The sequence below is a fragment of the Vigna radiata genome, unplaced genomic scaffold (genome assembly GCF_000741045.1).
Source record: "Vigna radiata var. radiata cultivar VC1973A unplaced genomic scaffold, Vradiata_ver6 scaffold_73, whole genome shotgun sequence".
Classification (NCBI taxonomy): domain Eukaryota; kingdom Viridiplantae; phylum Streptophyta; class Magnoliopsida; order Fabales; family Fabaceae; genus Vigna; species Vigna radiata.
The window spans coordinates 138,997-166,087 of NW_014542365.1; the positions used below are offsets into that span (position 1 = coordinate 138,997).

The following is a 27,091-nucleotide window of genomic DNA, read 5'->3' on the forward strand; positions in this document are numbered from 1 at the left end:
TGAAAATAAAATTTAATAAATTGGATTTGAGGATAAAAATATTAACATGCAAAAATAAAGTTGATTCAATTGACAAACGAAAACAATGGATGGATGGATGTTGTTGGGTACTAACAATTTCATCTATTCCACTCTCTCTTATATACTACCCTTGACTATTAGATTGATTAATTGTTATGCGACTTTCTAAGCCTCCCTAAACCCGATCCTTCGGCGAAAAGGGCCTAATATTAACTACCGGCTTGCTAAACGATGAAGACAAACATCAATATACCGAATGAGTTAAACGATAAAGGCCTTAAGCGTAGATGATAACCCAACAATAATCAATCAAAACATATTGAGACCATATAAATAATCAATAGTTTCAATAAGAGAGAGTATCAAAAGATTACATTATTTTCCCCAACAACAATAGGGTTTAGTTCACCATAGACATGGTGAAACTAGATGAAAAATGGAAGAAGAATGGAAGAGAGCCTAAGCATGAAAGAGATCCAAGAGATCCTCTCTAGAGAGCAAAATTAGGTCTGTCGTTCTCCCCTGTCAAAAGAATGACTCTGAATTCGTAATAGGGGTATTTATAAGTGAGGAGCGCGTCAAAAATAGGCCCAAGTTCAGCGTGCCACCGTTGGGCGATTTAAGTGTGCCGCCCGGCGGTTTCCCATAACCTGCCGCCACTGCCCGGCGACAATCGCCACCGCCCGGCGGTTTCCCTCAGCGTCAAATGCCCTGTCTACTCCTCGTCCTGGACCGCCCGGCGGTTTAAGTGTGTCGCTGGGCGGTACGTCGACTCTTCAAAACTTCGTTTTTCGTCTCTTTTCTTGAGTCAACGACCTGTATCTTCAACTCCATTCTTACTTTTCTCAAATTAGCTACAAAACAATGCAAAATAAGCATAAAATCGCTAAAAACAGCTTTTGACTCTCTCCTGACTCATTTATTGAGTTTTGCTTGATTCTGAGCTCATTCCAAGTAGTAAAGGGTGTAATTTGGTCCAAATTGACATATGAAAATAACTGTTTTTCAACCTTCATCATGTACTTATGGGCCTGGGCTAAATTTCAGTTATTTTTCTGAGTTATAAATAGATTTGAACTAATTAGAGCAGCTATCTTTTGGTAGAAAGGACGCATAAACACTCTCTTCACACCTTTGAGGCAGATTTTGGATGCGAAAGCTCCAATCTATCAATTATAGGGTTATCTCTTTCATATTTTCCATTCAATTCATCTAGTTGCACCATGACAATGGTGAACTAAACTCCTTTGTTGTTGGGGAACGATGTAATCCTATTTGAAACTCTCTTGTATTGAAATTCTTATTTAATTAATATGCTTTGTTTATCAATTGATTGAGTTTTTCCTCCGTTTTATTTCATGCTTTGTTTAAGACATTATTCAAATGCATAATCTTTGATTCTTTCTATATGGACACGTATAGTTAGGTCTAGACATGAGGAAATTCAATTGGTAGCAATATTGCCTAGACATAGGGATAGGAGGACCAATTGCCTTAAGCTTCTGTGCAATTGTAATGCATGAATAATTGCTAGGGAGACTAGACATAGTAAACTAGTAATTAGGAGTAGGCTCTTTTCACCAAGACATTAGGATTAGGGTAAATTAGAAAGTGGCATAAACATTGATAACAAAGTCGAATTTAGTAAGAATAGTAGATATTTGAGAGTGGATTAGGATGAAATCGTAAACCCCAACAACATCATTCATCCATATCGTTCAACTGTCAATTGATCAAACCTTTGCATACATGTTTATTTTTCGTTTTGCATTTAAAACTCAAATTATTGTTTATTCAAGTCTTATGATGTCAAATTATCACATGAACATTTAGGCCTAAGAGTCCTTTGGGAGACGATATTCAGACTTACCATTTTAATATTACTTGATACGATCTGGTACACTTGCCAGGGTGTTAACAATAAACAAATCCAATTGCACTTGCTATGTCTCTCCAAAAACACATAATACTCCTAGTAGTCCTACTTCTCATTTTCACCCCTTAGAACCCCTAAAATGGGCTAAAAACTCAACATATGAAGTCATTTCCCATTTCAGAACAGATTTTACTGGTGTAGTCATCTAGACAAGTCCTAATAGGTGTGATAACATACACCTAACCTTCCAAAATAGTGCAAACCTCTTACCTCACCATTTCACTACTTAACACCCTTTTTTTGACTAAAAACCATGCACGTACACCCTCACAAGGTCTCTACTCCAATATAGATTAGATTTTACTATTTTGAGAGTTTTAACAAGTCTAAAATAACTCAAAAAAGTCCCCAAACTGCTACTACTATTAAACCATCATTCCCTCTAAAATTCACCTCTCAACCCCTCCCCTCCCCCCTTTCTCCCCCAATTTCACTCTAAAATGGTATAAAATGCACTCAAGCATTACTTCTCAATTTCAACTTCATACTATAACTATTTTAGGATTTAAACCAAATATAATAGACTCAAAGACTTTTACCAAACTACAGAATTCCCTTTAAACTCACTAATCCAAAATTTGACATGTTAACACCAATCACTTTAAATCTCCAATTTATACATCAAATCCTTAATTCTTCCAACTATCAATAATAACACAGTTTTATATCAACAACATCTCCATTTCATCATACTATAAGTTATACAACAATCATACATTCACAATTTTCAAAAACACATCATAAAGGGTAATTACTCATATTTTTCCAAATTTCACACCATTAACAATCATATAATCACATGCACAACAAATGACAGATTACAAACATCTTACTACAATTATTAAAAGCAAACTAGCTTTCCTTACTTGAAAACTCTTCTCTTTCACTACAATTCCCAAGATCGCAAGATGCTGAACGAAAACCCCCTTTCAAAACCCTAACCCCCAAATTTAAACCCTAAACTCGATCGCAAATTCAATCCAAGTCTCTGCCTTTGCTAAGAGGCTTCAGAATGAGATCCCCACGCTGTGAAATGTCGTTGCCGTTGTACCCACGAGCAGAGGTCGTGTCGTCGCAGAGACATAGTCACGTTTATTATCAAAGTCGCCTCCTTACCATGTGTGCAACGAATCCCAACTTCACACGAGAAAGGAATCTTCTCTTGTTGTTTTCCTTCTCTCGCACCCTTTAGACTTAAGGTTTCTGATAAAGAAAGAAGAAAGAAAAAAAAGGAGAAGGGTGACGGGGAAGAAGAAGAAAGGAAGAAGAAAAAAAAGGATTCTTACAATTTAAATTATGTCGGGAATAAAATTCGAAACTATTCTATAAAAACTTTTTTTTTTCAAATTTTATAAAATAAAAAATAAAGAAAATTTACATAAACCAAAATAAAAACTTGCTAATTCATTAGTACTAAAAACATTAGAAATAAAAATAAAGGGAATTATTTTATCATTCCCAAGGCTGAGTGCTTTCTCTACAAAGAAATTATTGATTGTAGGGTAACGTTTCTCTTTTTTTTCTTTAAGAAAATTATTGATATACCTCTAAAATATTCATTAATATTATATATATATATATATATATATATATATATATATATATATATATTATACAAGTTGTAAGTTTATAAAATATATAACATGACGAAAAGAAATAGATAGGAAAGAAATAAAAATCTAATAAGCATATTTAAAATAATAGTGTATGTTGACTTTTTCTTATTTTTTAGGTTAATTATTATTTTTTATTTTGGTTGAAAAGTTTAAAGTTGATATTTAGTGAATTTTTTTTCAATTGCATTTCAACTTTTGAAAATAAAAATATCACCGTGATTAATAATACGTCACGTGTTAATATGTGATTTTTTTAATTTTTATTCTTTTTAAGTTTTGTTATTGACACATGTGATATTGTCAAGTATAAATGTCTTGATTTTAATTTAATATATTTCTTTTTAATTCAATTTAGTTTCATTTCTTTCAAAATAAAACAACATTTTTCTCTCCAACCAAATTTATTATGTGTACAAATATTATAATAATATTTTTTATTAAAACATCATTTTTTAACATATTATATTATTATATATTATTAACTCATGTTTTGTAATCTTATTTTTGCAATAAATTTTAATATAAATATTAATATAATATTTATACAAATAATAAATTTGATCTTATCAAATTTATTATTTATATAAATGTTATTAATTAATTAATTTTTATAAAACAAGATGAATTAATACTATATTGGCTTTAAATAATTACTATTTTTGTAAAAACATTTATTCTTAACTAGTTTTAATTTTATAACATGAATTAACAAAATATAGATTAATAAATATACAATATTGTAATGTGTTAAAAATCAGTTTTAACTTTTTGTATTAATATTTTTAATAAAAATATCAATATAATTTTATATAAATAATAAATTTGTTTTCAATTTAGAAAAAAACACAATTTGTTTCATAAAAAAACCAGAACTAAATTATCAAGACAATAATACATGATACTATTCTATCAGTGTCACATTAAAGACCGGGTGGACAATAACAAATTTTACAAAAAAAAATAAAAATCACATACTAACGCATGCCATAATTAAACACCAATTTTAAAATTTTCAATCAAAATAAGACTAAGCGAGTAATTTGCCCATTAATTTATATGACCAACTAAATCTGAACTCAAATATTTTCTGTTGAAAACATCTTTGTTACTAGCAGGCACAGCGACAAGGACTTGGATAAAAGATGAATATCACAATCCGCCATACCATAAACCAAGTAAGGCAGAAAACACTTCAGCGCCGAAGGAATGAAACGAAGATGTTCCTTTCCTGAACTTCATTAATTGCTTCACATTGAATCTCCTTCTTTCAAAAATATTTCTTTAAGTTCGGTTTTAAAAATGCATTCTTCATGTTTTGGAGACTTTCTATATCCTCAATATTTTTTTAAAGTCAGTGCTGAACGCATTTGGAATCTGAATATATGCCATTTTAAGGCAAAGTATAAGGGCGTTTGAAATTGTAAAATCCCACCGTTCATCGCTAGAAAATTCCTCGAACAAAGAATTCAAAACTACCCACCTCAAGGAGGACCATATTTATACATTAGCTAAATGGTTTAAAAGGTAATTTTGAGAAAATATTCGTGGGATATTGAACGTACGAAGCAAAACACAACGCAATCATGAGAAAACGATGGCAGTTAAACAGGTTATAACAAGATATAAAATGCACGCTAAAGTTACGAAATGGACTACGACAAAAATCCAATGCAAATATAAGTGAATCCCAGTAGTTATAATGTGAACAGAAAAGTACTTGCTCAGAGCACTAGTCTTTCCTTAAGTCCATGTACTCACGACGAGTACCACTGGCATTTAGGATGACAATTTCAACCTTGTCCCCCTGTAAAAACATTCACATTAAGTTTCAAGTTCATCCTACAGTCAAATGGTAATTATATCACACAAACTTACTGTGTATATATCTCTCTCAGTTGCAGATGCGAAAACCGTTTTAACCAGATCAACTGCTTCTGATTCAGACAGTGGTGTAACAGCATCCTGAAAGAAAATTTGTTATGTTAGTGTCAGTCGATAAAACTAAAGAATCAAATATTTCAAGCAAAGAGCCCATTTCAGATGTCACCTTGGCAGGTAACAGTAGTGGGCTAGGAGACTTCAGCTGGTTATCCAGAAATGGCATGATAAGTGTGGATCCAGAACCCTGAGAACTATATCCAACCCTCTCATAGGAACCAACAGCATCATATGTGAAAACACATCCCTTTCCTGTTTCAGGTTAAAGTGGCAATTAGCAATCATAAAAATGAGACGTGAACAAGCATAGAAAGCTTAAAATAGCACACCTTCATTGTCCAGGCCACCCAAAACATTGAATGCATAATAGGGAAAGAAGCGTTTGTAATAAAGTGTGTTTGAAAGAAGCTGAGCCATTGCAGGGCAGCTCATTTGCTTGTTATGTTGATGCTGATAAATCTGCATTCAGAGTCAAAAGATGATATCACAATGAAAGGCTTCCAAGTTTTTTGTCACGGTGAACTTAAAATAAGAGAGAAACTGAAGGTGCATAACAAATAAAGAGCCTATTACAGCAGTTTCCCCAGTTTTACAAGATAAAAGGGTAGCCCAGAGCCCACACTCCTGCATAGTGGGGTCTGGAGAGGGGAATATATATAAATGCAAAATGTAAAGGTATAACTCAGAGGTAAGTCAAGACTCATTCTTTATGGTAAACGTCAATATTAACATCTTAACATTGTCACCACTAGGGCAGAAAATCACAATGTATGTATTCCCTGATTCACATCAAGCAAACCCATGAAATCCTTCATTACACTGGATACAAATCCAACCTTTAAACTCATTACTTTATACAAGTCTGTAAGTCATTTTCAGTACTAATCTTCAAAATATCCATCCTTATGTGCTTCCCTTTCAATAATTTCAAACACCAATATGCTAAAAAATATTGCTATTACCATAGAGAAAGTCAGTCAAAATATCCACAGTTCTTTCCATCGTGGTTATGTAGGGGTCTACTCTCACTAAAATGCCTTGAAATTTTGATATCATGCAGCTAGTATAACAGTGTCTAACTCTGGAATGTTTAAGAATTTAATAGAAAGGGGAAAGAGGGAAGTCAATAAAATAAACAATTCAATGACTGCACAGAATTGGAGACATATAATTGCTGTAATTAGAAGAAATATATATAGAATCTTCTTAGAGAAAATATCTAAGTAGCTCTTAATGGTTGAGAGTTTTTAGCTCACCAAATGCCTAGCAGACAAAACCTTCTGCAAGGCTTTCACATCAGCTTGAAAACCGGATGATGCCATCACACACTTTTCGGCTCTGTAAACAATAGAAACCTTAATTATATTCTCAATCAACACAAACAAACACAATGCTAAGATAAAAACAATGCTAAGACAAAGTAAAGTAAGCAGTTTCAGAAAAATTGAAAAATAAAAAATTATTTCGGACTTAATTTTAGGGAAAAATCATACAATTGGGAGATTTTGGAGTAATCCCTAGTGAGTATGTTGTATCCCGTGGACATTCTGGTGTCTGCGGCGATAACACAGTAATCGGCTCCAGCAATCGCAACACATGATCTACGCAAAGTGAACAAAAAAATCAACAAATGAAAAATTGAAAATACTCCTTCAGAGAGAGCGAAAGAGAACCCTTACCCTCCATTGTTATCGTATGGAGACCAATTAGCGTGTTGCTTCGTCATGGTGAGCTAACGGAAAATGGAAAACACAGAGAAGGGAGAAGAGAATGAATTAGGGCGTGGACGTGAAAAAGAAAGTTTTTTTTTGTTTCGCTTGCCTTGGTCTCTCTCAGTCTTTTTAACTCTATTCACTCCAGATCTGTGTCTTTGCCAACACGAAATGCTTTTAGCTATTATTTTGATTTTCACAGTTCACAGTATAAAATATTTATTTTATATTTTTTTTTGTTGCTTTTATCACCATACTCATTTAAGTTATTGTGTACATTATTTTCAATTATTAATAATTAAAAACTAAATATATTCATAAAATATTTACGATATTATTTCTAAACATGTTTCCATTAAAAACCATTAAATGATTAACTTCGTAGAGGAGATTTTATTTAAGACTTTAATAAAATAATACATTGGGATTCAATAAAACACCATACACTAAAATAATCAAACTTAATCTAAAGGTTCTTTTATATTTGATTATGGTAAATTCTACTTAAATATCTTTATCTCTATTTATAAAAATGTTGTTGTGTTTTTTTTATATATATTATTTTTAGATCAAACTTAAATTAAACGACATAAAAAAAAACTACTTTTACGTTAAACTGTAAATTAAATTATGTAAATAATTATTTTGTGTTAGTAAAACTAGCTAAAAGTGTAGAAAAGGAAGCACTCTTTTATTGTAGGAAACTTGGTAAAGGAAGTGTTTGGAGGATGGTATGAGGAAATAGATAGAAATGTTTTGTAGAGGTTTGTTTACATCAAATAGCTTGATGGCAATGGAGTAAATATAGGAATGGTTAAAGTTAACCGATAAAAACATTAAGATTTTAATAAATTAAAAGCATAAAAACACCCAATATCATTATCTAATAAATTTAATTCATTGTGAATTAATTGATAAAAATAATGAGAACAATTTTTAGATAGTTTCCAAATGCATTTTAGCGGATTAAAATAGATTTTTAGTCTTTTAAAATTACTAAAACTTCCATTTTAAATAATTTTAGCTTATTAAAATAAAATTATATTAATAAAAATAAAAACAAGACCAATGTTAGCATAATAATATATTCAAAACATGATTTTAACATATCAAAAACAACATAATAAAAGTAAAATGTGAAATTATAAAAGAGCTTAATAAATGAATGAAACTAACCTCTTAATCAAAATCAAATCAATATTCAATAAAATATAAATATTTTTAAAATTTCATTCAAATCAACAAATTATAGCAAATTAATACAAACATATTAAGGGGATTAAAAAACTTTAATATATATATATATATATATATATATATATATATATATATATATGTCTTGAATAAAAATGCACATATGGCTACTTTCAAGCAAATTTGTAAGACAACTTTTAAAATATCAAATTTGGTCCTAAATTATTTTAGGTCCTCATTGGTTAGTCACCGTATTTGAATCTTCTGGAATTATTTTACCACTTGAGACATCAAGTTTTCTCGTGTAAATAAATTAAAAACATGTCTCTTCTTCAAATAATAAAAGCATGTCACAAACAGAGTCTCGAAAGATTTTCTAAAGTTAAAAAATGTATTAAGTTTTTCTTCATTTTTCCATGTGTATCCATTTTCACTCATATCCATACACACATTTTAGAGCTAAAAAAATGCATTAAAATTAACATTTTATATGATGAACTTTGCAAGTGTTTTGAGAAAATACCAATTTTTTTTTCAGAATTTTTGTAATTTTCATAGCAAGAAATCCATAACAAAGAAGTACAATTGCATAATGAACTATCGTATATAATTTCCAAAGCGTCGTTTAGATTCTGAGTTATAATTTATTAATTTTATTCTCAAGTCATTCTTTTAACTAACATTACTTCTTTAATTCAAATAGCTCGTTACATGCATAAAAAAAAAAGTTATAATGGGATTCAATCTCAGGTTTATTACCAGTTGGACTGTTTGATGTCTCAACATCAACCATAATATAAATATTAGCTTTTTTGTCATTTTTTCTAAGAGTAACTAAACTAGAAAATAGCATTGTAATCCTATATATGTTTTATTGATTCTTTTTTTTCACTCTTATTTTTGACATACTTATACTTTTTTTTTTTAAAGTTTGGATACTTAATTCCTATATATTAATTATTAAGATAATTATATAAAATAAAAGTCACAAGTAATGTAAGAGAAAAGAGATACATTATTACAAAATATACTATGATATTTATATAATTAAATAAAAAAATGCTATATTGATTTAAATTTAAGTCAATATAAAAAATGTTGATTGAATCACAAAAAGTAATATATATATATATATATATATATATATATATATATATATATATATATATATATATATATATATATATATATATATATATATATATATANATATATATATATATATATATATATATATATATATATATTATATAGATAATATATTAAAATAAATGACAAAATATAAAAAGTTAATCTCCAATTTTTGGTGGAATAAAGCAAATTTTGAATTCATCTATCTGGAGGTAGTTTATTCGCCATGCTTTTTCTTATATTTCATTTGCAATATTAGTGAATTTGGACTTGTTTTTCTTTTTTGAGTTTGAAGAAGAGTAAGTGTGGAATAAGAAATAATGTGATAATCATTAGGATTTTTATTAATGATAAAGTTTTATGGTAGATTTACTTTTGAGACGGTATCATTTGAAGGTCCACGAAAAAAAGAAAAAGAGAAAAAAAATAATGAGCTTTTTTGGAGTTAAGTACATTATCAATTAGCCTTTTTATAAAGATTCGAAAATAATATTTTAGAAGTGATAGTAGTTTGAAATAGTAAGACTCAATTATTTTAAATATAAAATGTTTTAATATAAATAGATTTATTATGAACTAGTTTCATTATTTTAAAATATACATTTATCTGAAAATCGTTTTTCTAGAGTTTTTTAACTTTTTGTTAGGAGTTCTTACTCCCTCCTAATCTTTTTGAAGATCATAATCGTTTGAACAAATCTTAAGACGAGATCTTAAGTTTATTCAATCAATTTTTATAAAAGAATAAGCTAGTTTCTGCTCTCTTTTTTCTTGATCTATTTTTTTTAGTGTTTTTTTAAATATGAAATTAAAGTAAGTATATAATTATGATAATCAAAGGAATATAATACTCATGGTTTTGATTGTTTTATATATTGATTTTGCGGCTTTCATAACATTATAATATATTATCAGAATGATATAATATTAACATAAGCTTGTGTTTTTTAAGTAATTGATGTTGGTAATTATTGGAGGAGGTTTATAAAATGGCAGCATAATGCATATGTTCATTTGTTAATTTTATAAAATCTGGAAATTTGGTTATTGTTAAATACGTGGTCATTTAGATTTTGTAATGGTATTGTATATGAGATTAAATTGATTTATACATGTGTGGTGATTGAACGGGTTACATATGTGATATTATATGTTTGTTTGAGAATTTTGTATGGTAACTCAATAAAAGGTGGCACTGTCTCTCAATCTCTAGTAGTGAGCTGAGTGTTGTTTTCATTTGTAAATTTTAGGAAAAGTAGTGGTAATATAACTGTGTGTAAATTTATCAGTGGTGAACTTCATCGAGGTTTTTGAGGAGAGTGATAGAAAGTGACACTTATGTATTTTGCCGGTGAAGATCTCAAGGAAAGTGATGAGAAATGGACCATGTTCATAAGACTTGAGAGAAGCAATAATGGTGGTGACTTTAGTGTTGAGCCTAGATTGATTGAGACTAGAAAAATTAGCAGCTACAAAAAGCCTCCCATTGAAAAAGCTCACCAAGACAAAATATCCATAAAAGTCCTATGGATCAAGGTCAGTCCATGAGTATTTATTTTAGAAAAAAATATTAATTTTGAATACAAGAAAAAAATGAAATTATCTCCTAATTTGTTGTAAATATAAGTACTTTTAATTTGTTAAAAACGTTTTAATCAAACTAACATAGATGTCTAAGAAATTTCAATAAACTTGATTGCTTGCTTGTAAAGAAAAATTATGTAGTAATATAAGATGTTGAAGTCTTTGACCGACTAAAAATATTTAATTTTTTTTATGGACTAAATATATTTTTAAAATATATCAGATAATAATTTAATTTTGTTGTGAAAAAAAATCATCTAAATTTGACTCAAAACTAAATACGACATCTTAATTTGAAAATTTAAAATAATAAATTTATGAATAATAAAAGGGTTAAATATGTTTTTAGTCCCTTAAGTATCACACGATTTTGGGTTTAGTCCCTACTCGAAACATTGATTGCTTTTAATCCTCATAGTTTTGAAACTGTTATAAATATTCCCTAATTTTGGACGGCGTTAATTTTTTTTTTTTTGACGTGGCTAATGGCCAACACACGTCTCATGCCATGTATGAATTTATTCTTTGTCACCTTTTCTTTTCTTTTTATTCCAAATTGCACATAAGCCCCTAATTTCTTCAAATTTCTTCCATGTTTACACTTCAGAAGAAACATTCGCAGTTAGAGTTCAGAAAGAACACTGCAATTAGATTAACTCATTAGCAGTCATCTCCCAGTACAGAAACACGAAAGGCGAAACCCAAATCGCCGTTCAACCTCCAACATAAGACTGCCACACCTACCCTCCATGCCGCAACAAAAACCCTAAGCCAACCACCTGCAAATCCCTAACAGAAGCGCAATCGTCATCTCCTTCAAATCGCGCCATCATCATCGATTCTGTTCTGTTCTAAGGGAATGGTCGAAAAAAAATAAAATTCCACTTTTTGCAAGCTCTAATTATCAATTTGCCATGGACGCGTTTCTCATTGAAAAATTGACTTGTCCCATTGGATATTTCATAAGAAGGTATAGCCCTTGGCGGTGGGAGTGGGAGGGGTTACTCTATGAGAAAGAGAGGGCTTAAGGAGAAAAGAGGAAGCATCAGGAAATTTTGAGAGAGGGATAGGCTAAACTGTAAAAATCCCCATTATTGCTATTCTGATTCGAGGAATACTGTGATATTTTAGGGATTCAGTGCTTCCTTTTTTATCAAAGGCTCTGTAGATTTCATCTTTGGAAACACTCTCTCTCTCTTTGAGGTTAGATTTTCTCTCCAAAATTTCACAGTTGTGATATAGGACCAGTGTTGTCAAACAATCAAAGATTTTTCAATAAATTAATCAGAAATGGAAAGAAAGTAGAAATAATGTTTTTACAAAAATTGATAGACACGGGATACCCTCAACATTGGTAAGATTTATGAAGGTGTGTTGTGATGAGATTAGATTATCACATTGGAAACACTTAATAGGGATGTCTTACAGACACAGAATTCTCGTCACTGTACAAAGTGTTCTAATTAGGGTTTTCGTTTTCTCCTCTTTCCATTTTCTCTGTTTCTCTGTCAGTGGCTACAAATTTCTCAGCAAATCATTATTGTGGTTCATACTGTTATGGTTGTAGAATAGAAGATAAGAAGGACACTGACTCTACTCTCTTCAGCAGCAACGTGGAGGATTAAGGTAACAAAGAAACTCCTGGCATAGAAGTTAGGGGTGAAATGTAAACATTGAAAAAATTAGGAACTTGTGTGCAAATTTGAAATAAAAAGAGAAAAACATGACAGAGAATAAACTCATACATGGCATGAGACATGGGATGACCGTTAGCCACGTAAAAAAAAAATTAACGCCATCCAAAATGAGGGACTATTTATAACAGTTTCAAAACTATGAGGATTAAAAGCAATCAATGTTTCGAGTAGGGACTAAACCCAAAATCGTGTGATACTTAAGGGACTAAAAACATATTTAACCCATAATAAAATATATGTTCTTTTTAATATATTACTTAAATTTATACTTAAATTCTACCAATTATTTATTCTCTTTAATTATATATATATATATATATATATATATATATATATTAATTATAAAAAATATTTAGTATGAATTTATTAAAATTACTCCAATATTTTCATATATTGGGTATACTCCATTTTTCTTATGTTATATTTGAGACTTTATCACAATGTACTATGTATTACTTTATTAAATGCTATAATTATTTTTAAGAAATTTATAAAATTAATATAGATATAAACAACATTTGTATTAAATTATATATTATATATTTTATTCATTAACATAATAATAAATATGATGTAAAAATATTTATTTAAATATAATAAAATTACAACATATTAGATTATCTAATAATATATATAATTATATAAGTATACATAAATGATATTGTTTCTAAAAATTATTTTAAATCTTATAGTAAGACCAAACTCACCTTAACCCTAACCCTAACCGACTTGATAGAGGGCTTTGAGGATTATTTTTTGACCCTCACTTGAGGGGACCTCCTAAAAGGAAACTTTTTCAAGGATGAGTTAGGATTGGTTCATGGACCAATCAAGTTGACACCTCTAGTTGAACAAGTGTTGGTACTACATGGGAGAGAGATATAATTGATTCTTGATGTTCAAATTATTGGTAGTTGTATTAATTATTTTGATGATATGTTTTGAACCTATAATGATATGTTTGAATTGTTGTTTGAAACATTAAGTTTTGTGAATGGTTGACAATTGATGAAATTGAATGGTGTTATGAGACACTAGAGTTAAAAAAAAGGTTTGAGTGAATTGTTATATTATTATTGATGTATATTATTAGTTATGATGTTTGATGTTATTGTTAAGTCATTTATATATGTTTATGTTTGTTTTCAAATGATTGTATATTAATGTCAATATAGGAGAACAAATTATTGTAGATATTAACCTGGATAGATAAGATGTTTTGGATTTGTTTCGAGGAAAGAATTTTTCTAAATAAACTTAAGCTAAACAAATGTTATTGTAAAATATTATACACTTTAAGTTAATCATGAATTTTTTTTAATCTTATTCCAAAGTTGTTTAAACAGGTAAACAAAATTTTCAGTTTTTTTTTTTAATTTTAAATAATGGTATTAGAGTTGTAAAATAAAATTTATTAAGTAATTTAATAGGATCCAAGGGCATTACAAAACAAACTTTTTATTTTGTCTTTTTTATTATGTGATCAGAAAGTTAAAAATAATTTATAAATTATGTAAGGTTTAATACCTATTTTGGTCCCTCTTTTGGGAGGTTTTGTTCAAAGTGGTCCCTCCTTTCCCAAAAAGTTCACTAAAGTCCTAAATTTTACAAAAACTGTTCAATGTGGTCCTTTTTGGTTACGGCGTTAAGTTTTTAACGGCACATGTGCCACGTCATCACCGTCTTCTTCAACAGAAACCCTAATTCCCACCAAACCCTAGCCGCCACACCAGATCCGCCGGTGGCCACCAAAACCCAAAGTCGTCGTCGCTGCCAAATCCAGAACCAGATCGCGATGCACACTCATCTCCACGCACCAATCTTTCCGTCAACCGCCACCTTGTACCTGGACGTCAGCCACCACGCGTAAAACGTCGCCCTACCATGCCGCCGGTCACCATTGCGCAACAAGCGCTCAATCTCGCAACACCTCCATGGTCGGAAGTTGAGCGTCTTTCAGAATCGCGACGCACTTCCAGGGATTTCGAAACCTGCACACAGAAACCCAGGAACAAAACACAAGGGCGACTCATCTGCAACCTTCACCCGCGAAGCAAAAACGTGAGTTCGTCCAGTTTCGAACCTCCGTTCACCTTCGTCCTCCTCGCGCACAACGCTCATCACCATCCTCGCGCGACCTTCTCATGGCTGCCAACCAGAGAATGCATTCACAATCTGCAAATGAGAAAGCAGAGAATCCAGAAAATCACCATGTGCAATGCCATTGAAGAATCAAACCAATATCGTCTTCCACCACCGCGCAGATCTGGAGTGGCGGCTAGGGTTTGGTGGGAATTAGGGTTTCTGCTGGAGAAGATGGTGATGACGTGGCAGAGGGACTGAGGTGGCAGCACCGCATTGGCAGAGGAGACTGACGTAGTCACTTAATAGCCACCTGGCACATGTGCCGTTAAAAAACTTAACGCCGTAACAAAAAAGGACTACATTGAACAGTTTTTGCAAAATTTAGGACTTTGGTGAACTTTTTGGAAAAGGAGGGACCACATTGAACAAAACCTCCTAAAAGAGGGACCAAAATAAGTATTAAACCATTATGTAATAAAAAAATGGTTGAGAAGAAAATATTTCTAAATTGTATAACTTCAACATCATTTAACTTTCACATTTTACAATCTAAAAAAGCTATTTTTGACTTCCCCATTACGAATATTTTTCACATTTTACCTTTTCTGTAACTTTTAATTATTGGTTTCAGTTAGAGATTTCTCTCATTTCTTAGACTCTTAATGAATTCAACTACACTTCTTGGAGCAGAAATATGAGGAGAGCCCTCCTCTCCAAGAACAAATTAAAATTCATAGATGGAGGGATCAAGAAACCTCAAAGAAATGACCCTCTTTTCGATTCTTGGGAAAGATGCAACATGTTGGTGTTGTCTTGGATCATCAAGACTCTTTCTGTCCAAATAGTAGAAAGTGTTATCTATGTGGAAGATGCTCAAGAATTATGGGAAGAATTGGAAGAAAGGTTCTCTAAAGGAGATTATTTTAAATTTTCAGACTTGCTGCAAGAAATTCACTTTATCAAACAAGGAGAAAGGAGTGTAAGTCCATATTTACAGATCTAGAGATCTTATGGGAAGAGCTAGAATTCATAGATGGAGGGATCAAGAAACCTCAAAGAGATGACCCTCTTTTCGATTCTTGGGAAAGATGCAACATGTTGGTGCTGTCTTGGATCATCAAGACTCTTTCTGTCCAAATAGTAGAAAGTGTTATCTATGTGGAAGATGCTCAAGAATTATGGGAAGAATTAGAAGAAAGGTTCTCTAAAGGAGATTATTTTAAATTTTCAGACTTGCTACAAGAAATTCACTTTATCAAACAAGGAGAAAGGAGTGTAAGTCCATATTTACAGATCTAGAGATCTTATGGGAAGAGCTAGAATTTCTCAGACCCATTCCAAGTTGTAGCTGTAAGATTCCATGCAGTTGTGAGCTGTCTAAAATTTCTCATAAATATAGAGAAATGGAACATGTTATCCATTTCCTAAAGGGATTAAATGACTGTTACAACACTGTGAAGACACAAATATTATTGATGGAGCCCTCACCCAACATCACCCGTGTATTTTCTCTCATTATGCAACAAGAGAGACAGGAAAAATATGATTACAGCCAAAGTGACATCAAGGTTCTTGCCAACTCCACTGAAAAACAGAATCAGTGGAAAAATGACCAAAGTTGGAAGGGACATGGACGTGGATATGGACCTCGTAGTCAGGGAAGAGGGAGAGGAAGAAATCCAAACTATGGGAAACAGTGTTCCCATTGTCACAAGATGAACCATACAATTGATCAATGTTATTCTAAACATGGATATCCACCATGGTACAAACAAAATGACAACAATAGTCAGAATAATGTGGGACAAGGTGAATGGAGTTTTGCCAATGTCTGCTCTACATCCAATGCTTCACAGATCAATCAACAAAATCCTATTCAGAGTTCTGTTCAGAGTTCTTTCAGTCCAGAACAGATGCAGAAGTTGTTATAAATGCTTGAAAAGGTTGACAACTCCTCTCACAATGCCAGCCAGATACATAAAGACAGTGCAAAGAACAAATAAGGTATGTTCTCATGGATTATTGACACAGGGGCCACTGATCATGTGACCCATGACAAAAATCAATTCACAAGTTTTAATAAAATCAAGCCAATATCTGTTAGACTACCAAACAATTCCATTGTTACAGCCCACTATTCAAGAACTGTACAATTTTCAAATGAATTCATAATCTTTAATGTTTTATATGCCTAAGTTTACTTTTAATATTATATCTGTCCAAAGTTTAACTAGAGATATAAACTGCACACTAACTTTTTCCTCTAAGATATGTCAAATCTAGGACAACTCTACATAGAGGATGATTGGATGTGCTAATTTGTACAAGGGACTTTACTACCTGCAGTTTTTGGAAGAAACCCAACACCTAGTTTTGTTTTCTCATGTAAATATAAATTTGTGGCACTATAGATTAGGCCATCCTGGACATAAAACTGTTGAGAGAATATGTAAAACTTTTCCTTATGTTCAAGTTACTTCTGATAATGCTTGTGATATTTGTCATTATGCTAAGCAACATAGATTGCCTTTTCCTAAAAATAATTCTATGTCTGACAACTGCTTTGATATGATACACTATGACATATGAGGTCCTATCTCCATTCCATCTTTACATGGAGATAGATACTTCCTCACCATTGTTGATGATTGTAGTAGACATACTTGGGATTTTCTCATGCATAATAATGGTCAAACTAGGGAACTTCTGCATACTTTTATCATAAAAATCAAGACCCAGTTTAATAAAACTATCAAAACTGTTAGAACCGACAATGGACCCGAGTTCAATATTCCCAACATATATGATTCCTTTGGGATTGAACACCAAAGAAGCTGTGTTGAAACTCCACAACAAAATTCTGTTGTGGAATGTAAACACCAACACATATTAAATGTCACCCGTAGCTTAATTTTTCAATCTAATGTTCCTTATGCCTATTGGTCTTATGCCTTGTCTCATGCTATATATCTAATAAATAGACTTCCTTCTTCGGTTATTAAAGATAAAACTCCTTATGATATTTTGCATGATAACCCCCTACTTATCTTAACCTAAAGGTTTTTGGTTGCTTGTGTTTTGCTTCTACTTTAGAAAGTAATAGAAATAAACTTGACTCTAGAGCTAGAAAGGGTATATTTTTAGGCTACAAAAATGGTGTTAAAGGATATATTGTACTTGACATCAATACTAGGAAAATCTTTATTAGTAGGAATGTAATCTTTTATGAGGACATATTTCCCTATAAGAATGAGGAAGATAACAAAAATAACAACAATGATAGAGAAAACAATATGTTTTTCCTTAAGAATTTTCCTTGCAGTTTTAAAAAGGACTTAATTGAAGAAGGAAGAGACAGTGAAAGGTCAGCTTAGAATGCTAATACCACTAGTGAAGACGATAATCTTGTAGAGGAAACGCAAGGAGTAAACCAAAGAAGGTCTAACAGTATGAGGAAGACTCCTGAGTACTTAAAGGACTACATACATCAAACTGATCAGCCTTCATCTGCATCCTTGTGTGTCAAAAATAGTTTGAAGACTCCTTATCCTATCATTGATGTTTTATCTTGTGAATCTTTATCCAAGAAGCATTTGAAATACACTCTTGCTATAACTGCTAGCAAAGAACATAATTCTTATGAGGAGGCTAGAGATAGTCCTGAATGGTCTGAAGCTACGCAGAGGGAAATCAAAGCTCTACAAGACAATAGTACCTGGTTTTTGACTCAACTTCCTCCTGGGAAAGAAACCCATTGGATGTAGATGGGTTTACAAGGTGAAGCACAGAGCTGATGGTACTATGGAAAGGTATAAAGTCTGGCTGGTAGCCAAGGGCTACATCCAACAAGAAGGAATAGACTTCTTGGATACTTTTTCACCTGTTGCAAAACTCACTTTTGTCAGAATTTTACGTGTTGTTGTTGCAACAAGAAACTGGTTTTTACATCAGCTTGATGTAGACAATGCTTTCTTACATGGAGATTTAAAGGATGATGTTTACATGGAAGTTCCCCTTGGATTGGACACTAACATCAAGGGACAAGTCTGCAAACTAACAAAGTCATTATATGGACTAAAATAGGTCATCCGGTAGTGGTTTAAAAAGCTATTTTCTTTTCTTATTTATGCTAACTATGTTCAATCAAAATCTGACCATTCTCTTTTTGTCAAGAAAACTCCTACAGATTTTACAGCTTTGCTCGTATATGTGGATGACATTGTCCTAGCAGGGAATTCTATCGATGAGATCACTCACATAAAGGACCTCTTGCATCGTCAATTTCAAATAAAGGATCTGGAAGAACTCAAGTATTTCCTAGGATTTGAAGTTGCTAGATCTAAGAAAGGAATACATCTCCATAAAAGGAAATATGCCCTGGACATCCTTGAAGAAACAGGAATGATGGGAAGTAAACCGTGCTCTACACCTTTTTTGAGCAACACACATTCCTTATATAAAATGGAGAAGTATATGGAAAATCCTAGTGCTTATCGTAGATTAATAGGAAAACTTTTCTATTTAACTAACACTAGACCTGATTTGTGTTTTACTGTTAACCTAATAAGTCAGTTTATGCAGGAGTCTACTGATTATCACTATCAAGCCTTGCAGCATATTTTGAGATATGTTAAATCCAGCCCTTCAGAAGGACTTTTCTTTGCAGCTAATTCTGACATACAAATTAAGGGATTCAATGATTCAAATTGGGCCACTTGCCCTAACACAAGGAGGTCAACCACTGGTTACTGTGTTTTTCTAGGATCCTCATTGGTTTCATGGAAGTCAAAGAAATAGAGCACTGTGTCAAGATCCTCTACCGAAGCAGAGTATCGAGCTCTTACTGCCACTGTTTGTGAGATGCAGTGGCTTCACTACCTACTTGAAGACCTTCAAATTCAGCCCACTACTGTTGTCCTTTACTATGACAACAATTCCGCCAAGCACATCACCCATAATCAAAGTTTCCATGAGCGCACCAAACATATTGATCTAGACTTCCACGTGGTTCGTGAGAAGATCCAAGCCAAATTTTTATACCTTCTTCCCATTCGATCAGAAGAGCAGCTCACTGACGTGATCACCAAATTTCCTCATCGAACTCGTTTTAAATCTATTGTTCCCAAGCTTGGATTAGTGAATACCCACCATCCAGCTTGAGGGGAGAGTATTAATGTTTTTTGTTTTGTGATTAATGTTTCTGTTTTGTGATTAATGCTCCTAAGAGCATCTTTTGTCCTTTAGGGTTTTTAGATTAGGGATTTTGTGTTTTCAGTTAGAGATTCTAATTAATTTTGTTCTGTCTTTTAATGTTTTTGACTAGAACTCTATATAAGAGAGGTTCCAGTGTCTTTTAAGTGCTTTGATACCATATTAATGTTTCTGTTATTATAATTAATGCTCCTAAGAGCTATTTTGTCTTTTAGGGTTTTTAATTTTTATGATAAGGGCTTGTAGAAGTTTCCTAGTCTGACTCTTATTATGCATGAGAAAAGCCCAAGTATGCCTACTACAATCATCAACAATAGTGAGGAAGTATGTATGTCCATGTACAAAGGGAATAGAGATAGGACCCCATATATCACAGTGCATTATATCAAAGCAATTGGTAGATATAGAATTACTCTTAGGAAAAGGCAATCTGTGTTGTTTAGCATAATGGCAAATGTCACAAGTATTATTAAAAGTAGTTTGAACATAAGGAAAAAATTTGCATATTCTTTCAACAGTTTTGTGTCCAGGATGACCTAGCCTATAGTGCCACAGATTTATATTTACATGTTCATATGAGAAAATAAAACTAGATGTTGAGTTCCTTCCGAAAGGTTGCAAGTAGTAGAACCCCTTGTACACATTAGCACATCCAATCATCCTCAATGTAGAGTTATCCTGAATTCGACACATCAGTTAGTGTACAGTTGATATCTCTAGTTAAACTTTGGACATATATAAGATTAAAAGTGAATTCAGGTATATGTAAAACATTAAAAATTATGAATTAATGGGAAAATTGTACAATTCCTACATAGTGGGCTGTGACAATAGAATTGTTTGATAGTCTAACAAATATTGGCTTGATTTTAGTGAAAGTTATGAATTGATTCTCGTCATGGGTCACATGATTAGTGGCTCCTGTGTCAATAATCCATGAGAACATACCTTGTTTGTCCTCTGCATTGTCTTTACGTACTTGACTGACACTATGAGAAGGGTTGCCCACCTTTTCAAGCATTTGCAACAATTTTTGCATCTGTTCTGGAGTGAAAGAACTTTGGACAGAACCCTGTTGACTGATCTGTGAAGTAGTAGAAGCAGAGAAATTATTAGCATAACCCGATTCACTTTGTCCCCCTTTGTTATGACTATTACTATCATTTTTCCTGTACCATGGTGGATATCCATGTTTAGAATAACATTTATCAACTGTATGGTTCATTTTGTTGCAAGGAGAACACTGTTTCCCATAATTTGGGTTTCTTCCTCTCCCTCTTCCCTGACTACGAGGGGCAAATCCACATCCATGACCTCTCCAATTCTGGTCACTTCTCCACTGACTCTGTTTTTTAGTGATATTAGCAAGGACCTTAATATCATTTTGGTTGGTAAGGCCATAATTATGTTTTTCTTATCTTTCTTGTTGTATAATGAGAGAAAACACATGGTTGATGTTAGGTAGAGGCTCGATCAATAATATCTGTGTCTTCACAGTATTGTAACAATCATTTAATCCCTTTAAGAAGCATATTACATATTCCATTTCTTTGTATCTATGAGAAACCTTAGACAACTCATAACTGCAGGGGATCTTGCAGCTACAGCTTGGGATAGGTTTGAGAAACTCCAATTCTTCCCACAAGATCTTCAAGTCAGTAAAATATTGGCTTACACTCCTTTCTCCTTGTTTAATAGATTGAATTTCTTTGAGCAAGTATGAAAACTTAAAATAATCTCCTTTGGAGAACCTTTCTTTCAATTCTTCCTAGAGTTCTTGGACATTTCCACATATATAAAACTTTCTGCTATTTGGGCAGAAAGAGTCATGATGATCCATGATAGCACCGTCATGTTGCTTCTATCCCATGAGTCAAAAAGGGGATCATCTCTTTGGGGTTTCTTGATCCCTCCATCTATGAATTTTAACTTGTTCTTGGAGAGAAGTGCTCTTCTCATATTTTTGCTCCAAGAAGTGTAGCTAGATTCACTAAGAATCTGAGAAATCAGAGAGGTGCCTAGATTCTCTCCTGGATGAAGATAAAAGGGGCTGGAAGGATTGTTGGATTGATCCATATTTTCCATAACAACAAGAAAGCAATGAAGGATTAAATATTAGCACCACGGAGACCAAGAAAGATTTAAGCTTAGCAGAAACAGGGGCAGAACAAGTCCAGGACCTACTTTGTTACCATATTAAAAATAGAGGCCCAAGTGCCTTAAGCCCAAACACGAGAAAGTAAAGGTACGCTAGAAGCTTCCTCAAGGCAGAAAGTTGGTGAGATCTTACTTCGTGTGAGTGGCTTATGGGAGAGAGAAAAGAAAGCGGACAAACTCTGGTCACAGCTCCAACGAAGCTTGCAGCGGCGATAACGGAGCAGAAGTGGGTCAGATGATAGCAGAGAGAGACAAAGGTAAGAAAAATTTTGGGTATTTCTTTACTAATCAAATATCATATATGTATTAATGAGTATTATTTTTTTATATGAAACAACACACTGGAACCCTTATTATATAGGGTTCCGGTAAGTACAAAACAACATACAGATCAATTAGAATCTCTAAGTGAAAACACATAAATCCCTAATCTAAAAACGCTAAAAGACAAAATAACTGTTAGGAGCATTAATTATAATAACGAAAACATTAATAAAACACATCGAATAATTTACATGAAATATTCGTACTAAACTATTTAAAATGTATACTAATATCAAATATGATTATTATGTATTTTAATATTTTCCTTTCTACAATTGAAATATGTGACGATACCTATAAATAGGTGTTGATTGATATTGAATTAAGTGAAATTTTTCAACGTAGTATGTTGAGTCATGAGATACTGTAAGAACAATACACTTTAAGACAAAGGTAGATAACAATGATAGAGTCTAGAGGATACTAGTTTCAAGTTCTACAATACGTGGTTATGAAGATAATCACATAATTGATTTCATAATCCTAACAGTCTCTCAATATCATTAAAAATAGTGTTGGGGTATGCTTTTGCTTGTGTTTTGACTAGTGATTCAATAATTTTAAGAAATTGAAATAAATGAAATTTAATTATTTGTAATTAATTTTTTTTAAAAATATTTTGTTTGAATAGAATAATTAAAATATATTACATTTTGTAAAAATTTTCACATTGATTAAAGATAAGATAAATTTAAAGTATATATAGACATATACAAATTGTTAAGTTGATTTTGTGGGAGTAAATTCTTAACATGATATCAAAATCATTCGTTAAAAACTATCCTAATTAAGTTTACTTATTGTTGAAAATATTATTTCACTCACTATCAGATTGTTATCGAAACATCATTAATGTCTTGTCTTATACTTGTATGTTTTGGCACAAAAGATACTTTAAAAGAGTCATTTTACATTATATGAGTGAATTTTATGAATAAAAATTTATCTTATAAGATGAAATTTCATTTTAAAAATTTATATTTTAAAATTAAAAATTTATCGTTAAATTTAATTATTCAAATAATATTTAACAATTATGTTTTTTTTTCAATATATATAAAATGTGTTTAAAGAGAATTATTAGTTAAATTTAAATATTCAAATAATATTTTAACAATTTAATTTTTTTCAATATGTATATGCATATAATGTGTTTAAAGAGAGGGTGATTAGTCGTGAAATTTCAATTTTTTATTTTTTTAAGTGAATTTTAAATTCTATAGGTTTAGTTATTTAGAAAATGTTATTAAAATTTTAAATAACTCATTTTACTTTTAAGAATTTCAAATTCACCAAATAAATAAATTATTTTTTTAAATTGTTTTATCTAAACACACTATTAAAGAGTGGGATGTTTGTTTCTCCATAAAATTAAGATGATGATGTTCATACTTTTATTAAGAGTTATATGAACTCTCAATCATTAGTTTTCTTAACGATTGAAGAGAACACTCATTATAGACGATTATGAATCCATACTAACGAAAAGAACTTTGTGATTAGGTTAATCCTTAACTTCTCTATATATTTATTTTACTACCAAATTATTTTCTAATTTAGGTTTCAAGTTAGTTTTACTTAATAAAAATTATTAACTTATATATATATATATATATATATATATATATATATTATAAAATATTAACCGTAAAAGGTATATTGTTAATACAACTTTTAATGTTATTTGATATTTTTTGGAAGAAAGAAATGACATCATAATAAGTAGCTAGTATGTTTTATTTCATTTTTAACCACTCATGTAACCTATCATTTGTCTGTTACAATCTTATTTATTTTATTTGTTTTTGTTTACTCTTATTCCACTTCTTGAATAATTTTGATATTACTTAGATTCGTTACACCATATTAAAAATAATTTATCATTTAACCATTATTTTTTATGTATTATTTTACAGGGAGTCTCTTTTTTGTTGCTAGAATAATGTAAACCAATGCCGGAGAGAATATTGTTTCTTTTGTAAAAGGAGAAAAAGGAATAAAGGGAATGCGATTCCATTTAGTAGATAAGAATGGTTTTCCTTATTGATTGATATTTCAAGACCGATACCCACGTTTAAAGCATGATGATTCCACTTTACACAACTTTTATTTTCTTTTATAATTAATAGTATTATGTGACATTCACTTAGGAAAAAAAAGTGTTTTTAAGATGAATTCATGACCATACTATAAATGTCGAATAAATTAAAAATAGTATTATATTCATGAAAAGGGAATGAAGTGAAAGAAACTCGTCTTCTATATCCTCTTGACAAATATAATTTCTTCAGATAAGTCTAATAGTTTTATATTGAGAAATAAAAAAATATTAAATCGGTATTATAACATCTTAAATGATCTCTCGTACATGCAAGAAACTATACCCAACAAGCAATGAAGAAATAAAAAGACGCGTGTAGTCTAATGTTACATGCATGGGTATAGTAATAATTCCAATGATTTAATATGAACGTAGCCAATCTACAAAGGTATAGTTAGATGAACGTAGCCAATCTTATTACTTTCTTTCCTTACAAAGTGAACCTTTTAACTCCCGAATTAAACAAATCAAACAAATCCCATTCATGCAAATAATCCTCTAATGCATACAATATCATGTCTTAAACGCATACTAATCAAAATAACTATAGTAAGTGAATTTCAAGAAGTAAGTAAACAATTTAAAAGGATTAATTGAATAATAAAAAAAGGAAAGTAGTACTAAATCTCATTTTTTTTTTTGAATTAATCGATTAATTACTTTCTTATTAAACATTTCTTTTATTTAAAATGGACGTTTGATATGCAAATAAATCCTACTACTTTCTCTCTTGAAGTTTCTTTAACCTAGTTGAAAGAAGATAATTATTTTTATTTAAACATTTTTTTTTCTATTTTCATTTTTACATACTAAAATTTTATTTTGTTATTAAATATTTATAAATAAAAATAACAATGAATTTAAATCTATTTTAATCATAAATTTAAATTTAATATTCTTTTTAAATTTTATTTGTTTAATCACCCAACCCAGACATGAAATACATCAATTTTTTCTTAGAAACAATATTTCAAATTATTCAATTCAAATGCATAATAAAAAAAATCCCTTTTAATAAAACCAACATTATTAAAGTAATATATTTATTTATTTTGTTTTTTATAGAAAGCAATTAAAAGAGCCAATACCTAAAGAACACAACAGAAGAATGTCTTTATTAAAGAATGTTCTGATCTTTCCACATTTTAGATGCTAAAATTGAAACCCTAATTAATTATTTGAAGGAATATTGCAGAGATAAACTGTTGTGATAGGTAATCTAGCAATTGCTTTGCTTGATGAGTTAACCCTATCAATCTTAGCCTGCACTCAAAGAACAAAAAAGGGACATCAAACTTAATATCGAAACCCCTTTTACTCCAAAATCTCATCAATTCCAATTTGTCTTCCCCAAACATGTCTCTTCAAAATCAGCCACAGCAACCAGTCCAAGTTTACCCAACAAATCAGCCACCTTCATCTCACCACTCAAATGGGTCTTTTGGAGCAGTTTTCATTGTCCTTGCCATAATACTAGTAATTTCTGTCGTTGCTTGCGTTCTTGGTCGCCTTTGCAACAAGCGCTACAATAGCCATAGTAGCAGCAACAGCAGCCAGAGACCCCCTAAGCAGCATAGGCCACAGATCCATGATTTGCGTCCACGAGATGAAGGTGATATCGAATTTGGGGTTGATAAAAGAATGCCACCACCAATTATAAGGACGAAAGTGCAAGGGCAAGGTCATGATGGTCATGGTCATCATGGTCATCATGGTCATGGAGCAAGCACAGGACCCCATCGGCATGTTAATGATAACATGAAAGAATTTGAAATGAGAGCTGGCCATGGAGAAGAGCTTAGAGCAGGTGCATGATGGAACTCCAACACACCTCTTACCTCCTTATTTCTGTTTAATCTTCTGTACTATTCTGTATTAGATTTTCAATTATGATGTTACGCTAAATGTTAATTATGTTCTCTACTTTTTTTACCCCTCAAATATTTTTTAGTTAAGTGTGTAATGTTATATCATTTTTTAATATGATTTCATCTGGAATATATATATCGGTTATGAGTATATATTAACATTGTTTTTATTAAGGTGTTAGTTAAAAATAAAATCAATAGCAATAAAAATTAGCTTAATCGTCAATAAAAAGCCTTCATAAAAGATTGTAGGTTTAATTCCTGTATTGCCATGCCCATACCTTTCTAACCTTTAAACTTTTGTCTGTTAAAGAAGCTAATTATTATAAAATTACAAGTGATTTTCTTTAACTTTTTAGTCACCTAAATTACTTTTTCTCCTTTTCATCCATATTCTTAATTGATATTTTAGTTTAGGTTTAATAGCCAATTTAGTCCCCATTTTGGTTGAAAAATTTCAATTTAGTCCCTCGTTATAAAAGTGTTTTACATTAGTCCTAACTTTTAAAATAGTGG

At 31.2% G+C, this 27,091-nt stretch overlaps 3 protein-coding genes across 3 annotated transcripts; 2 read left to right on the forward strand and 1 right to left on the reverse strand.

Annotated features, from left to right (window-relative positions):
• Nucleotides 1-5,132: 5,132 nt before the first annotated feature.
• Nucleotides 5,133-7,237, reverse strand: LOC106779899 (proteasome subunit beta type-1). Its single transcript, XM_014668109.2, has 7 exons — nucleotides 7,191-7,237; nucleotides 7,005-7,112; nucleotides 6,768-6,849; nucleotides 5,841-5,970; nucleotides 5,621-5,763; nucleotides 5,449-5,535; nucleotides 5,133-5,377 (listed from the first exon to the last, which is right to left on the reverse strand). Exons 1-7 carry the CDS (start codon nucleotides 7,235-7,237, stop codon nucleotides 5,303-5,305), a joined length of 672 nt encoding a protein of 223 aa, XP_014523595.1. The 3' UTR covers nucleotides 5,133-5,302.
• An 11,478-nt stretch (nucleotides 7,238-18,715) lies between these two features.
• Nucleotides 18,716-20,074, forward strand: LOC106779872 (uncharacterized mitochondrial protein AtMg00810-like). The gene is made up of 3 exons (XM_014668084.1): nucleotides 18,716-18,958; nucleotides 19,088-19,687; nucleotides 19,781-20,074. Exons 1-3 carry the CDS (start codon nucleotides 18,716-18,718, stop codon nucleotides 20,072-20,074), a joined length of 1,137 nt encoding a protein of 378 aa, XP_014523570.1.
• A 5,830-nt stretch (nucleotides 20,075-25,904) lies between these two features.
• On the forward strand, nucleotides 25,905-26,712 carry LOC106779906. The gene has a single exon (XM_014668118.2). The coding sequence runs from the start codon at nucleotides 26,064-26,066 to the stop codon at nucleotides 26,520-26,522; it is 459 nt and encodes a 152-aa protein (XP_014523604.1). The 5' UTR covers nucleotides 25,905-26,063; the 3' UTR covers nucleotides 26,523-26,712.
• Nucleotides 26,713-27,091: the final 379 nt, after the last annotated feature.

Bases quoted from the DNA above. Each gene is read 5' to 3' on its own strand.
- LOC106779872 (XM_014668084.1), top strand. From the start codon at position 18,716: ATGGAAAGGTATAAAGTCTGGCTGGTAGCCAAGGGCTACATCCAACAA. The intron at 18,959-19,087 runs GTCTGCAAACTA...CTTTTTGTCAAG, and splicing joins ACACTAACATCAAGGGACAA to AAAACTCCTACAGATTTTAC. The intron at 19,688-19,780 runs GTTTCATGGAAG...TGTGAGATGCAG, and splicing joins TTTTTCTAGGATCCTCATTG to TGGCTTCACTACCTACTTGA.
- LOC106779899 (XM_014668109.2), bottom strand. From the start codon at position 7,237: ATGACGAAGCAACACGCTAATTGGTCTCCATACGATAACAATGGAGG. The intron at 7,113-7,190 runs GTAAGGGTTCTC...CACTTTGCGTAG, and splicing joins CCATACGATAACAATGGAGG to ATCATGTGTTGCGATTGCTG. The intron at 5,378-5,448 runs GTAAGTTTGTGT...ATGTTTTTACAG, and splicing joins CTGAGAGAGATATATACACA to GGGGACAAGGTTGAAATTGT.
- LOC106779906 (XM_014668118.2), top strand. From the start codon at position 26,064: ATGTCTCTTCAAAATCAGCCACAGCAACCAGTCCAAGTTTACCCAACA.